General features: G+C 45.6%; 1 protein-coding gene across 1 annotated transcript in view; it reads right to left on the reverse strand.

Moving 5' to 3' along the window:
* ATM (ATM serine/threonine kinase) overlaps positions 1-16,517 on the reverse strand; it is a 1,399,724-nt gene that overhangs the window by 674,146 nt on the left and 709,061 nt on the right. Inside the window, exon 29 of the mRNA XM_086935231.1 lies at positions 4,711-4,910. Coding sequence (XP_086791357.1) covers positions 4,711-4,910 — 200 coding nt within the window. The remainder of the gene's footprint in view (positions 1-4,710; positions 4,911-16,517) is intronic.

Genomic DNA, 16,517 nt, shown 5'->3' on the forward strand with positions numbered 1-16,517 from the left:
TTATCAGGGTTGGGGGAATGGATCCTTTCCGTGATCTCAACGTGTGCTTTTTAACTGTGGTCATAAACATATTTTAAATTGATGTTTTATTGCTTACAAACAATATTCAATCTTTTTGTAATGGTTTTAATTAACTGCACAATAAACATATTACTTACAATGGGAGAATGCAATCAAATATTATACAGCTCGCAACTGAACTAACCCGGCCTTCAAGGGCCATAGCTAAAGAAGTATACCATCTTGCCATTCATTGAGTCATTGTAGACCCTGAGAGGGACTATCCTTAATACATTAATTCTGAGTAGTCTGCTTCACAAACCCCCTCCCCCTTTCTTACTTGCCAATGTGTAGCCGATCCCATGTATATTTAATATCTTAATATTAAAGGATTGAGCTTGTTAGTCCCTTAAGGCCTCCATCTTTGTATTATACAGCAGGTTTTGTGGTACATCTTACTTGTTAGGTACCGTAGGATACTTTTAAGTCACAATATCCTCTTTTCTTACATCCCCACATGGCACCGTGAGTAGACACCAGAAATGAGGCCACTTGACCTCGTTATATTGTAGCTCACTGTTTATGAACCATTCTCAACAGAACACAGGTCGGTTTCCGCCACAAGTAGGTCTCCATCTTTCTATTCGTAGCTGTGGTAATATCTAAGTTAGCACTCTAGTTGTTTGGGACAATCTGGCATATCCGGTCACTATCTATTCTAGAACTCTATAAAATGTATCCAGGTCTAGTGTACTCATTCTTGCCTCACCCAGATGTCACAAATCTGCTCCTCACCAGATGAGACGTTGAAAACATATCAAAGGACAGATCCATCTATATCAGGTAATAAAACGATATGCATGTAGGAATGGGAACTATTTTCCTATAGCAGTGCACTCAACAATAACTGTTACACAGAAGATACTTTGCGTATTGCAGTAATAAACCATTGATATGAGAAACATAACAGCATGCAATAGTCTACTCTTTCCTGGTGAAGAGCTATTTGTTCGGCCTCTTTCTTTGTTGTAATATCTGGACCACTATATCTGAATAGGCCTATGCCCTGCATTTATGCAATTCCACTATAAATTAACAATTATTTAGCATTAAGGTATACATGTATTGTTATTTTTCTGTAAAGGTGGTTCACATCTTCTGCCGGTCATGTTATTCACATACTCTGTTTCCTTATAAGTATACCCAACAATTGCCAGCATTCTGAATTTAGCTAATTTTCACCAATTTCCTGGTATCTGTATACCAATGAATATTAGATGGTTATTTTTGCGAACCCTTCATTGCCAACTTAATTTATAGTAACTGATAGCGATATTGTTACTATAGGGCTGCAACTATAATGATACTGGATTTTGTTCTGCTCTTCTATCTTTAAAATATAAAGAGACCCAGTCTTTGGAACTAGACATATGTATCCAAGCTTTGATAGCCAGCATTGCAAATAAGGAAGGAAATGAGATAAGAGGACCTTATCAAGAGCTCTGTCCTCCAAAGTATATAGATAGATACATTTAATTCCTCATATTTCCTTAATGGAGGGCCGGATGTACGACCATTAAACATTGTGATTAGCAAATTGTGACAAAAGTGCTAGTCGCAATGTGCATGTCGCAAAATTCAATGTACAACAATGTCTCAGATACTGTTTGCGATTCCCAGTAGGAATGGCCAGCACTCCGAGGGATGGTAGCCAGCTGGGGTCAGCAGACCGCCATGTCTGGGAATGCTTTTTCAATAAAGCAGTTGTTTTTAAAATGCAGCCAGTTTTCCTTAAAGGAAAACGGGATACATTTAAAAAAGTAAAATGAAACTTAAGTTTCATTTTTTAAGGGCAGGCAGTGCTCTCTGGTACCACTGCTTGCTCTTAAAAAATATTTGGGAACCCATTCACAAAGGGGAAGGGGCCCACTGGTGACCCCTTTCCATTTGCAAATGGTTTACCACCTACTTGAAGTAGGTGGTAAACTGGGAGTTTTTGCGACCGCAAATGTGGTCTAAAAAACGCTCATACATAGCATTTGCACTCGCTATTAGGAAGGGCCGCCCTTGGCCCGCCCCTTCCTAATAGTGACTCGCTAACCCTATTTTGCGACTCGCTAATGGATTAGCGACTCGCAAAATATGGGTTAGTACATTTCCCAGGCCAAATAGCCCTTTGCGACCGCATAAGAAATGGTCGTATATCTGGCCATATAATTCTAAACTTTTTTATTTTCACTTGCTGCTAGCCCTTCAGGCTTCTCCCTACCCGTGAGTTCTATATGCTCATTCTATCTCTCAGCTCTACTAGTAATCCTTTGACTGTAACACAATCGATTTCTTTTTATTATCTTTACAGCAGTTCCACCCATGTTCTGTGTGGACATAGAGTTTGTGCACCTATAGTCACACCCATCTACGATTGCATATGTTATATTTGTGGATCACATCTGACCACTTGGATATTCATTGCTCTGCAAAGTGAGGGTGTACATTGTTTTGACCCCCCAACCTTATTTATAAACTACACATTGGAATATAGGGTACCTAGGGGTAATCCTGTGTCTTGTCTATCTATTCAACTGTGTTGTACAGTAGATCTAATTGTATATATTTATCCACACATTTTGGTGTTTTCTTCTCTTTTGGGTACCCTGAAGGCTATCCTTAGTGCCATCACTTTTATGTATGTTTTGACATCAACTATTAATTGATAGTAGGATCAGTTTCCTACCTATCTTTTTAATATGCATATTATGTACATAGACACTGGTTTTTCTTAACAGTGGGACTTCTCTCTTAAATTATATACTTCCATATACAGCGGTGAAGAGGGAAAATATTTTTTGTTATAAGTACTTGAGCCAAACATACTTGTCTTTGTCTACTATTTTCTCAGGTTTAATTAGATGACATCAGTGGTGTTCCTGATGAAGGTGATTATTGTGCCGAAACGCACATTGATATGAATCCCCCAAGAATTAGCCACATTTTACACCTATCAATGGTTTACATACAGTGTGATAGATATTGGGAAAGTATAACATATGTACAAAAACTTTTTTGTAATTTGATCATGTATTGATTTTACCATACTCGACAAAGTAATATGATGTCTTAGCTTACACATAGCATACACTCAATTATTGGAGGCATCAGTAATTTATATTGATTTTACAATTTATATTTTTGATAACAATAAAAAAAGCAGGTCTGAAGGGATCCACATTGTGAACCAGGTGTCTGTAAATGTTTAGAGTGCTGAGCCTTCTGCTCCCTCCAGGAATCCCACAAAACAGAAATTGCAATGTGGTACCCTGTTGGATGTATACGAGCGGTGATATACCGTTAAGTTAAGATCACATACTGTGTCCTTCAATTCCAAAATACGGCATTCACCCTCCGAAAACTCATTCGGCTACGCTGTGAAATCCTGCCAAGCGAGATTAACCTGGGCAACCACCTCACCAATCTTGGTTTCAAGGCTTGAGCAGGCAGCAGAAAACACTGCTTGGTGGGCTCACAATCATTTAGGGCACCAACAGGGGCTTACCCCACTTTGGGCACCAGTGCTGATCAAGGGTCTCTCTCCATCGGTTAGGGTCATCAGGCTCCAGCTCCCCATCGCTGCTTCAGTTTGATCCCACATGCCATTTAATTCTGCCTCCCTACTGGGTCAGGGAGCCTACGCGAGCATCTCAACAAACCCACAGTTTCAACAAGGACTGGATTGCCTCGTCCTGGGATCCTTTTCCAATACAGGTCGCCAGGCTTCAACCCCCAGTCACTGGCTCACCTGTCGGGCCTACTTTCCACTCAAACCCCACTCCTTCTAAAGACTGGGGAGCACACGCAGATGTCTGGTGTACTTAACCACTTTGGTGGAGGTCGGCACCAATTATCAAGCCGCCCCCCCGGGGTCGCAAGTCTCCATGTCAGTGTTGTTCCATCGCCGCGTCTACCCTCTTGGCATCATCATGCTGATCATTGTCTGCTTCCCGATGGCCCTGCAACGAGGAGAAGCCGAGAGGATCACAGAGATTTTTGCACCTCAATAGCCAGAGGAGGTAGATAACCCTGGTTAAACCAAGAAGACAGTCTTGCCAGCACCAAGGATTCCCAATGGTCGCAGATGGGAGAGAAGAGCCTAGCTCTGGGCATCCACCATATTGGCCTCCCAGGCCCCTTCCGCAGCATTTCTTAATTTATCCACACTTTCAGCAGTAATAACTGTACATCTTAAATAAGGATATATGATTTTTAGCAAGACAATGTATAGAAAAATGTGTTATAAGATTATATCCCACCTAATGTGAATGCTTTTCAAATATATAAAGTCATGTGTCATCCTATGGGATTCTTTTAGGGCACAAAACGTGAAAACAGTCTGGTTATATTCTTTTTATTTTTTTTAACTATACACTACTATTTTAAGCAACTTCTCAGTCAAAAAATAATGCCAGGTTGAAAACAGAGCCAAGAGTGACTCCACTGAAAACACCCACTCTCTTACTCTCCTTTTATGATGGCCATGACGGTAGTGACATCTTCAGATGATTGTAATGTATGTGCACATCCGGCTGTCAAGAAGAATTCCAGAGAAGCTTAAAATGTACCCCTTTACTAAGCAAAAGAAAATGGTTTTTAAAAAGTAGATTTGAAAGGGAAGAAGAAAACATAAGAGACATAATATACATGCTGAATACATACCTGGTGTTGATTTGGTGGATCAAGGAATAAATCACATCTCTCAAGACAAAAGCCCAGGCTCCACCTAAACCATCCTTCATTTCTTTGAGAAGCAGGTTAACAAACAGGTGGTAGATTGTAAGAATTCGATGCTTCTTGTAAACATTACTAGTTTCAGCTGCCTGCTTGCATATTGCTAGTAGAATTTTCTGGAATGAATCCTGAAAATAACGAATAAGTATGAAAAGACTTAAAAGAAAAACAAAAGTATATTCTAATGCCTTTTTTATAGTGTTTCTTAATGAGCTCTAAAATAAAATATGTCATCCTTGCAGTGCCTCACAACTTTTCAACTACCACTTGTGCAATCGTTAGCCAAGTTGAGATACTGAACTCAGTTCGTCAGCTCAGAAAGTTACAGCCTTGTACATGCTCACTGAGAAACTAGGCAATTGCTGAGCAGTCACCATCTGTCCAAATACAGTTGTATTACAAAAAAAGGCAGCAACATTACCAGCATATCCTATTTTTCAGATAAAAACTACACTCAGATCCGTCCCTCATCTGCTTAGTCGCTTGGGCAGTGTCAAGGTTTGCCTTCAGCAGATAAAGCAGAGGATCTAGGTAGAAGAAGCATGAGGTCTCAATCATGATTGCCTCCATACAACCTTGCTGTTGCTTTATTTCTACTTTTTTCTCATGTTACAGGTCAGGGCCAAAGCTGGGAACAGCACTGGAGATTGTGAGTTAGAGCATAGGAGGAGAGATACAAGTGGGCAGTAACTGTTGCCAGCTCCCAAGCATTCATCATTTTCATAACTAGTTCCTATACCTTTTTTAGGTCTCGCGTAGAGAGAGACCTAATGCCGTCCATCCACAAAGCTGACTTTTACGATCCGGATTTTCGAAAGTGCACGCCTCGTGCACGAGCTTCTGCCTATCAGCCTTTCACGGACTGGCTCTTCAAAGGCTCTGCTCCCCGCCCCCCGCCTGCACTTCACGGCCGCTAGCCTTCTGTCCCTTAATCTCCCCGTGACTCCCCCCTCACCTCTACCACTGGCCCCCACCATTTGCTCACTCGCTCGCACATCAAAGGCTTTCACAGATCAAAGGCTTTTTCTCACTTGTTTTTATTTCGGCCCTCTCCTCACCGCAGCCACAGCGCTGCTTACACTTTATTTCATCTCCCCCTGCCTTCCACCAACATCCTCTCCCGCCCGGAGTGTGCATCTCATGGTGAAATAGCCGCAGCCGTGTCCAGTTGATTGTGTAAAGGTTGCCAGCTACATGCTACGGCTAAGTAAATTACCTATTAAATAAAAGAACTGCTCTGAAGCATGTTTATTTTTCTACCACCCTTTCCTCGCCAGGGAGCTGCTTCCAATTCACTTCATCTTCCTGTGCCTTCCCCCACCACCACCTCCCACCCCAGAGTATGCACACATTACTTTTATTTTATTTGGCAGCATTCCTAACTCCCAATACTGCAAGGCACTAATTCTCATCCACCAAGTCTAAAATACATTCTCTATTATAAGCAGCACGCGCTCTCCGTTGCAGTCCTTTCCCCTTGTTGTGCTTTGCGACCTTTTCCGTTTGTCCTGAAATCGCAAATACAGGTTGGTCAAAGATTGGTTACACCATAGAGTCTTTCAAATTATAGATGGCTAGGTCAACTTGGTTAAACATAGTGTACAACACATAGCCTTTCAACTCGATGCCACGCCGCACCTCTGACTGACTCTGCCCCAGCCCCTCCTTACAATGCAAGTGGCATCCACAGTGGCTCATCGCCTACAAAACTCCTCGGGTACCCTCCCAGTGGACAAGCATCGAAGCCAGTACAGCAGGATCCTGGCAGAGAACCCCTCCACTCCTTCCTCTGGCCGGATCTAAGATTTCTAAGATTGAAAAAGGTAAGTATAGAAAAGAAGCTGCCCACGTCCATACCCGCATCACCCGCCCCCACTCCTCTCTCGCGCCATCCTTCTTAACCAACCCTCCCTTCACATGCTTGCCTATCCGTCCCCATAACCCCTCCCCCTGACCTAATGTCAATTTTACCGTCCAAATTCACCTTCACTTTACCACTATGGCTCTCTTCTCGCTACCCCTCACCCAGCCCATCTCACTGTGTTCACTTTGTCTCTCCCCCTCCCCACCCCCCACACACAAACTCTTCCTGCACACATTTAAATCTCCCATCACCCTTGGGAGAAGCCAGCATCCTGTTCGGCTCCGAGCTAGCAGGCGGCCATAAGCTAATATGAGACATGTAGTAAAAGTGACATTTTTATCTTAAATTCAAGTAAACCAAAAGAACTTTCCTGGAATGTGCTGTGTTTTGAAACGTCTTACCCCTTACACCTGGCATGCACACATAACTGTGCCCTGCAGACAGTACGCTGAAGGCACTATTTGTTTAATCCTTTCTAACTAACCGCCTTCCCCCTCCCCACCCCCAGGAGAAGGGAACTACAAATATTCTAACTTCTCACCAGCCCTGCCCCCACCCCACCTCAGTGTCTGCCCGACTTGCCATTCTACGAGAAATCTCACCAGCCCCGATGAAAGTCCATCCTAGCCCGACCTATCACCTCAGTTCTGATCAGTAGCATGCAGCACTGCCATCACAGGGAACCACAGGCCACCGCCAAGGCCCCTCAGCCTTGGGCTGCAGTGTTGGCAGACTGATAAAACTGAGACCTCACACAGCTCCGTTAATGTATATTTCATAGCGGAAAACAGCAAAACAACAGAAATTATACACGGGCTGCACATATGTTCTCAACCTTCAATTGATGCATGGATGGGTAATGGATGTGTAGGTGGATAATGCAGGTTCAGGGGTGGTTAAATGAATGCAAAAATGATTAAATCAGTGATTAACAGGATGGTTTAATGAATACATGGTTGTTGGTGCATGGACGGATACCTGGATTGTTCAAAGGATGTACATGCGTCTACCCAAGTGTCTCAATGGTCAGCTGCAACCCTCCCCCCACCCTCCCCCAAGCCCAGATATCGGACTAGACACCGATTCCAAAGCAGCAGTGTAGACAGGTAAGCCTGTACACAGTGTTGTCTGGAGGGCTGGGCAAGGGGTGGTCCTATGTCGGCCTGCCTTACAGAGGCACCAGCCACTCGCCTCTTCAGCTCCTGCCAAACACTTATGCCCTCACTCTACCGCCCTCACTCTACCACTCTACCACCCTCACTCTACCACTCAACCCCCCTCACGCCCTCACTCTACCACCCTCACTCTACCACTTTACTGCCCTCACACCCTCACTCTACCGCACTCACTCTACCACTCTACTGGCCTCACGCCCTCACTCTCCCGCCCTCACTCTACCACTTTACCGCCCTCACTCTACCGCACTCACTCTACCACCCTACTGGCCTCACGCCCTCACTCTCCCGCCCTCACTCTACCACTCTACCGTCCTAATGCCCTCACTCTACCGCCCTCACGCCCTCACTCTACCGCCCTCACTCTACCACTCTACCGCCCTCACTCTACCACTCTACCGCCCTCACTCTCCCAAACTACCGCCCTCACTCTCCCACTCTACCACACTCACGCCCTTACTCTACCGCCCTCACTCTACCACTCTGCTGCCCTCACTCTACCGCCCTCACTCTACCACCCTCACTCTACCACTCTTCCGCCCTCACTCTACCGCCCTCACTCTACCACTCTTCCGCTCTCACTCTACCACTCTCACTCTACAGCACTCACGCCCTCACTCTACCGCCCTCACGCCACTGCCCTCACTCTACCACTTTACCGCCCTCACTCTATCGCCCTCTATCTATCTATCTATCTATCTAGTTAGTTATCTATCTATCGCCCTCACTCTACCGCCCTCACGCCACTGCCCTCACTCTACCACTTTACCGCCCTCACTCTATCGCCCTCTATCTATCTATCTATCTAGTTATCTATCTATCGCCCTCACTCTATCTATCGCCCTCACTCTGTCTATCTATCTATCGCTGTCACTCTATTTATCTATCTATCGCTGTCACTCTATTTATCTATCTATCGCCGTCACTCTATTTATCTATCTATCGCCCTCACTCTATCTTTCGCCCTCTATCTATCTATCGCACCACCACAGCATCACTCAGGGGCACCACAACATCACTATGTGCTACCACAGCATCACTGAACTCCACAGCATCACTCGCCGCCACCACAACATCTCTCCGCGCCACCACAGCATCAATCAGTGCAACCATTCAACAACAACTGGTTCAAATATGTTCTCTCAATGTTTCAAGCTTTATTACAAATGTCACAAAGAGACATTAATATTTCACTTCTGTTCTTGGAGTTTCGTCACAATAAAATACACTGAACATAATCTTCACAAAAGGTATTTACAAAAGTTTAAGCTATTGCCATTGTAAATTACAATAACTTTTATTAAAGTATTAATTATTTACAAAAATTAAAAGCCATTGTTATTTGTACTATCAATACATCTAAGTCACGTAAATACAAAACATGTTGCATTACAAATGCTATAAGTGCCACATTTGCAAAAGTTAAAAGTATTGGCATTGTAAATGACAAAGCTATTCATTTCGCTATTTTCAAAACCAACACATAAATATAAAATGTGTCATTTCCAAGACCAATAGCTCAAACTTTCCTAATGCGAGACCTATTGCATTGCAAATGGTTGTTCTTATTTAATTTTTATTAATTGCCTGTTGTTCCTGATTTGCTAATCCTGGATTTGTCATACCCAGTTCTGAGGACGAGGAGGGGTGGCTTCCAGTGTTTTAGGTAGCGGGGAGTGTACAGGGAAAATATACAGAAGCAGCAGGCAAGCACATTCTCTCCCGTCACGCTGGCGTATTCACTTATGTGGATGCAATGAACTGGGTGTTTTTAGGGCTTAGGGGATGCTTTGGAGACACTATATATCTCCAATAACAACAACTGCAGCCATTAACACCAACACATTATCACTTATTTAAAAAAAATTAATAAACTGGTTACTTATTGGAAACAGTCTCTGGGTGTGCCAGCTCTGAGGTCTGGATTGGAAGTGAATCAGTCACGGCTTGATCTTAGTCCAGGCACGATGGGATGCCTTCTACCGCTGATTCTCCACTCTCTACAGGTCTGGGAGACATCATCTCTGCATCGAACCTTGGAACTTTCTTGAACCAAGATATGTTTCTGGTGATGGTCTTTTCTCGTCAGGCTGTGAGGGTAGTTGCGCTGATCTTCAGCACGGTCCACAGCCCTGGTTCGTACGTCATGCGGAGCTTTCCACCACTGTGACGGTTCTGAACTAGGACAGTAGATCCCGGTGCAATGACACAGGTTTTCGCTCTTCGTTTCCCACTGGTCGGCTCGTGGTTTGCTGCTCGCTGATCTTGAGTGCTGGCAGGGTCATATGGCTTTGGACCCAATTATCTGCTATGGGGATTGTGTATCGACGGGGTCCCGCTAGCATCAAGGACCACAGAGACCTCTGTGTCAGGCAGTGTGGGGTGCTGTGATACTCCTGTAAGAACCTTTGAGGCGTCACTTCAGGATCAGGCTACTCCGGGACTGCTATTCGGAGGATCTTATTGAAGGATCGCATGAAACGTTCGGCCTCACCGTTTGCCTGCGGCCACTGAGGGGGGATGCGATGGTGGTTGACTCCGAGCAGCGCTAACATATTTTTTAACTCTCCTCCTTGAAATGGAGGTCCATTGTCCGTCTTGATTTCATGGGGCAGCCCAAAGAGCGCAAAGATCTTTTCCAGGACAGGTTGTAAGTGGGCAAAGGATGTGAACGTGATCACTTCAATTATAGGGTATTTCTGTTGTGTTTGATTTTAGATTCCGAATGAATTTCCCAATTCATGCCCTTATATAGGTACAATTCGCATAGCCCTTATATAGGCATAGAAATCCAGTCCTTATTTAGGCATAACCTATGCTACCCAAGTACAGGCATGGCTACTTCCCTCCGTTCATGCACGTCAATACGATTTCTTGGAAAACCAGACTCTTTAACCCGTTAGGGACTTACCCTCGCTTGATTATTGATTTCTCCAAGATTTCATTATGCATGAACATCTATTCCTTAGGAGTTCATTCATGACGTTGATATGCCCGAGTCAATGCTGGCATTCCCAAACACCTTCAAGGTATAAATATACCTTTACTTCCTATGGCAAAGCACAGTGTGGTTCAGTGCAGTTCGACTACCTACTTGCACGACGCAGCTCGTTACAGCAAGTGCCTAAGGAAGCCAACTCACCAGCTGACGCACTGACCAGAAGCGGTCATCCACCTGCCGAGAAATCCAGCTCCAGTGTTTCGGACTCCCCTTGCAGGGTGTTGGGAAATCGAGTCCCGAGACAGAGATACTAACCTCTCTCTTTCTAAGGTATGGAGCGGATTAGAACCTAGCGAGCCCTTTGGCAATTCTTGGCAAAACTAAATTATGCAAAAGACAAACACCTACTTCTTCCCTAGTACTAGACCTAGGTTAGGTACACTGGGGTAGGCATATTTTAAGAAGCACCAGTTGAGTATTTTAGCCTGTGTTATTTATGTATGTAATTGTATATATGTCATAGCAACAGACAATGATATTACAGTATTATTTTATATTACTGTTTACGCTGTACGCATTATACTTCGCATTCTGTCTAACGATTGTAGCAGTTCACCTCTCTTGCATGAGAAAGAAGAGTGTACAATTAACCCCTTTTTATTGAAATACCAGTCTCTCTATTTCTGTGCAAACTCTGTAGAAACGACGAAGCTTGCATGATTGACTGAGTGAATTAGTTATCCATTGTTTCCACAAGTCTGAAGATATTGTTCCGGTTCTAGGGAAAACAAAGTTGTCATGCTTATGGGATTAAATACGTTTTTTTAGGTGCTGAGGAATTTCCTGGCGCTCTAGAGAGAATACACTAGGAGTATCATCAACCACAAATTTCACATGTGCTGGTGCCTGCAGAAATGGGGAAGGTAGGAAACTAATCCCTTCTTGTTTACTCGAGAAAGTTTCTAGTAACCTATAAGTTAGCTAGCACACACAATTAAGTTTAGTATACTCGATTGAGACATACAGATTACGTGGGTAAGGGATAATATCCGCCATAGCTGAGTAGGACAAAAATCCTATGTATTAGCTTTTTGGTTTGTTCAACGTTGAAGGATACAGTGTTCCAAAATATTGTGCACCATATCTTTGTTTCCTTGAAAGTTGCTTTGCAGAATTTCATTAAACAATGTTGAATAATGGCAACAACACTGAAACCGGTGGAGCTACGGCTGATCCGGTCGATGCAGCTTTTAACTTTACAGGTTACCAAGAAACCGACGGGATGCTATATCCATTCCTCTAAATTTAAGGAAAGCCATCACTATAAAACTTATAAAACATGGCCTAACATCAAGAGGTGGTAGGGCAGTTTTTGTAATAGAGGCACATGAATATCACCAGATAGAGGTATTCTATTCATGGATAGTCTTCCCTGAAGCAAATCCAATAACACGTGTTTCACTTCTACAAAGAAGATGATCCACCAGAGGAAGACATTTCTTTGGAGGGTATTGCAATTCCACTCACATACCAGTAGCATGAGCTCTGGTTTAAGGGCGCCCGAAAACATTTAAATCACATTACCAGGCTCAAGGGGCGCACGGCAAGATGGCCGCACTGATGTGAGGCTCTGCCGGACTGAGTTTAAATCCTTCATTTATCCTTGACATCCTGCCATTATCACACAGCAACTTGGCGGCTACGTGTGCCTGATTGCATGGGGCATGGATTAAGGCTGTCTCCGGATGCCTGACGCCCTGCAAACGTGCGATCTGGAGTGCGGTCCCCTTGCCGGGAAAGAAACCTTGTGGTGAACGGGACCGTCCCGCAACGGCTGCAGCGGAGCGCGTCTGACGAGGATGGAACGGCCCTGCGGCATGTGGAGCCGCAGCCACAAGAAGTACAAGCACAGAGGATCGGGCAGTGGTGAAACTTGACGCGAGCCTGGAAGTGTGCAGCAGCCCGGAGATCCGGGACACCGGCGGCTGGCAGTGACCGGTTTGGCGCCCATCTGTGCTGGTGGCGGTGAGAGGGCAGGCGGCCTAGGAAAGGCCGGGGCTGCGGAGGCGGCGCTAGGCCGGACAGGGCCGCTCCGTGCGATCTGCGGCCGGCTGGGTGAGGTGCGGACTGGGGCGGCAGGCGGATGGAGGCGGAGTGGCAGTGACCAGTGCCCTTGGCGGCATTGTGGAGAGTCAGAAGGGATCTCTCTTTGCATTTTGGTGATTGAAGGGAGGAAAGCGAACTGCGAAGGGGATTGCCTCGTCATTGAGCTTTGCTGGTCGTTGTATAATAGTGGTGGCGCACGTGTGGCAGCGGAGGATATGCTGCTATAGGGCACTGGAACTTTCACTACTTTTACATTACTGGCGCTACTGCTGAGTCTCGTGCGTGGTGTCCCTTGCTTGCTATCTCCAGTTTACGTGCCGATTGGAGACTAGATAGCTGCTGTGCGGGCCTGGAAGCAGCAGTCTTACTATATTAGGCCGGTGGCAGCATGGGCAGGCCGGAGAGGAATCCGCCTAAGCTGAACTTTGACGCTAGGAAGTCTGCATTATCATCCTCACAACCCCCACTGGACACAGAACCGGCTGGAGCTTCGGGGGGGAACACCGAATATAGAAAATACATTACTGGCCATGCAAAGGACTTTGCAATCCATCGAAGGCACAATGGAGGCGGTCAACCTCAGACTTGATCATATGGCTACGCAGCTTGATAGACAGAATTAGAGAATGACCGAGGTGGAGCAGAGGGTGTCAGCTACTGAGGACGGCCTAGCCACAGTCAATACTAAAGTGTTCAATGTGGAGCGGGTACTGGCAGTTATTCAGAGCAAGAATGAGGAGTTGGAAGGGCGCTCTTGGCGCAATAACATCCGCGTCACAGGGCTGCCGGAATCCACAAACGTTGGTAAAATGGAAGACTTCATGGAACGCTTGATTGTTGACTTATTTGGGGCTGAAAACCTGTCACGAGTATTCATAGTTGAAAGGGCGCACCGTTCCCTAGCGAAGCGACCGGTGCCTGGTGCACCTCCCCGCCCCATTATTGCCCGCATACTCAACTATAAGGACAGATATGTAATTTTACGGCTGGCACGAGAGAAGGGCACCATAGAGTATCAGGGCAGCAAATTGGAGTTCTTCCCAGATTTCACGATGGCAGTACAAACGGCGCGGAAAGAATTCAATGGGGTGAAGCAACTACTCAGGACGGAGGAGATACCATATGCTATGCTGTATCCGGCTCCACTGCGGATCGGAGCCCCATCGGATAACAAGATTTTCACTTCACCGAAAGCGGCCATGGATTACGCTAAGAAGCAGAAAAAACGGAAACAAGACTTCAATATGGCGCAGGGCGGAGAGGAGGAGCAGCTTGAAGACGCGGCCTAGCCCTCTGCATTACTTAGCACTCACAAGACTCCTTGATTGTACTTGCTGGGGAGCTGCTGCTAACCGAAGTGACACCCTCTCACTGGTTTTGAACATGAATCTGATTTATATGGTGGTGTGATGTGGGTGGCGCGACTTGAGTGCCCTCAATGATAGCACAGAAGCTTTGTTTGTCTTTGCAGGCCCTCTGTAATGTCTACGTTTATACCTTTTGGAATGTGGGATAGCAAAACTGGAGGGCATTCAACGCTAGTGTTGAACGCTTCGACTGACTTTGCAGGGTTTCTGTACTGACTACGTACCTACTTTCCGGGGTGCGTGGTCGACACCTAGATATCACACTTGCATGGAAGGGATGAGGGTGCATGGGTGACACGCACTTTTAAGTGGATGCCTGCTAGAAGCCACTGCTTATCACGGTACAGTTATAATTGCGTGGGACACTGTGGCATTCTATGGGTAATTGCTGAGTTCTGAAGTTCATCTCTCACCTGCACAGGGACACTGCGGCTACAAATGACACTACTTTCTTTAATAGGATATAAACATTGCAACCACTTGGGTGATGGTTATGTGGACCTACACAGTTCTCAATGGGGGTCATGAACATTTCCATATGTCGTTAAATGCCCTCTGCTGTATTTATGTTAATACTGTTTGAGAAGCGCAGCTGGTATTGCGATTCCCCCTTTTATTGTAGGTATGGAGGGGTGAGGCTGCGGGAGAAATGGACGCTAATGGTTACATAATTGCTCAGGACACTGCTTGTTAATGTGCTGGTTATATTGTCAAAGGGACCGTGTCACTTATTAATAACTGTTTGGAGGGCAGTCCCTGGATCTCTGAGTCTAACTCTGCTGCAATGTTGGGACGCGGCCCTAAGGTGGTAATGATGGGCAGTTCATATAAAAGGCTCAGTCACCTCCCGTTTATCTAAATTCATGGGAGTTGAACGCCTCTAGGGCCCCACATATGGGAGTACCCCAAAATACGTTTGGAGCTGGGATGGGAGTTTTGAAGTTGGAGGGTTGGGAATGGGTTTGGCAGGTTGGGGGAGCTAAAGTGGGAGGGGGAGATGGGGGGGTTTCAGAGAATCCAGATGTGGGTTGGTGCTAGTAATGATACGTGTAAGAATCCGGGAGGGTTGGAAGATGGGAAGGGAGCAGGCTGGCTGGGATACTGCCTAGACTAGGAAGAAACCAGCAGCTACTTGGTTGATTAGTTGCACTGTGATTAACAGCTGGTACTGGGAAGTGGGCACAAAAATTATGCTTAAGGGGCTAAATTACGGACGGTCATATGGATAAGGGGGGCAGCTCACCTGGGTCACATGGAATGTGAGGGGACTAAACAGACCGCAGAAGACAAGGCAGGTATTGGCATATTTGAACAGGCATGGAGTGCAGGTGGTCTTTCTTCAGGAGACACACCTTAAAGGAGGGGCGGCAGAAACAGTTGCTAGACATTGGGCGGGTACAAGGCTGGCATCCAATTACTCCTCATATGCTCGTGGAGTCATGATATTGATAAAGAAAGGTGTGCCATTTGTATCGATACATGAGGAAATTGACAAAGAGGGTAGATATATTATATTGCATGGGAAATTGTGAAGTACACTGGTCACAATGGTCAATGTCTATGGTCCGAATGTTGACGACCCTGAGTTTTATGTCACCTTATGGAACAAAGTGTACGCTCTGCCACCTTCTGCTATCGTATGTGGTGGGGACCTGAATGTGATGCTGGACGGTACAATGGATAGGAAGGATGATCGCCCCTACACAGCTAAGGAGGCAGCAACTGCGGTGCAAGATAGTTTGAGTGGACTTGGATTGGTGGATGTGTGGAGACTAGGGCACCCGGGAGTATGTGAGGGTACATGTTACACATCGGCGCATGATACCTGGTCGCATCTGGACTATTGGTTGGTGACCAAAGATGTTAGCGGTTGGGTGGTGAAAGTGTGTCATCTTCCTCGAACACTATCTGACTATGCCCCTGTGTTGATGGAGGTATGGCTGCCATCTCATACAACTGCGCCCTTCTCGTGGCCTCTACCGCCTGGTACTTTATCGGACCTGGTGTTTCGTGAGGAACTAAGGACAGTCATTGAGGACTTCTTTGTTAGGAATGTTGGCTGTGTGAGTGACATGGGGACTGTATGGGGGGCCTTTAAAGTGACTGTGAGAGGAGCGTGTATTGGTATGCAGTCTGGTGTGCTCAAATCACTGAGGGACTCCATGGACAAGTTGGAACGTGAACTGTTATCCCTAGAATGTCGGCACGAGCTACAACCGGCGGAATCTCTTTTGGCTGACATCCGGTTAAAGGTTTCCGAGTATAATGACCTAGCAGATAAG

The sequence above is a fragment of the Lissotriton vulgaris genome, chromosome 8, assembly GCF_964263255.1.
Source record: "Lissotriton vulgaris chromosome 8, aLisVul1.2, whole genome shotgun sequence".
Classification (NCBI taxonomy): domain Eukaryota; kingdom Metazoa; phylum Chordata; class Amphibia; order Caudata; family Salamandridae; genus Lissotriton; species Lissotriton vulgaris.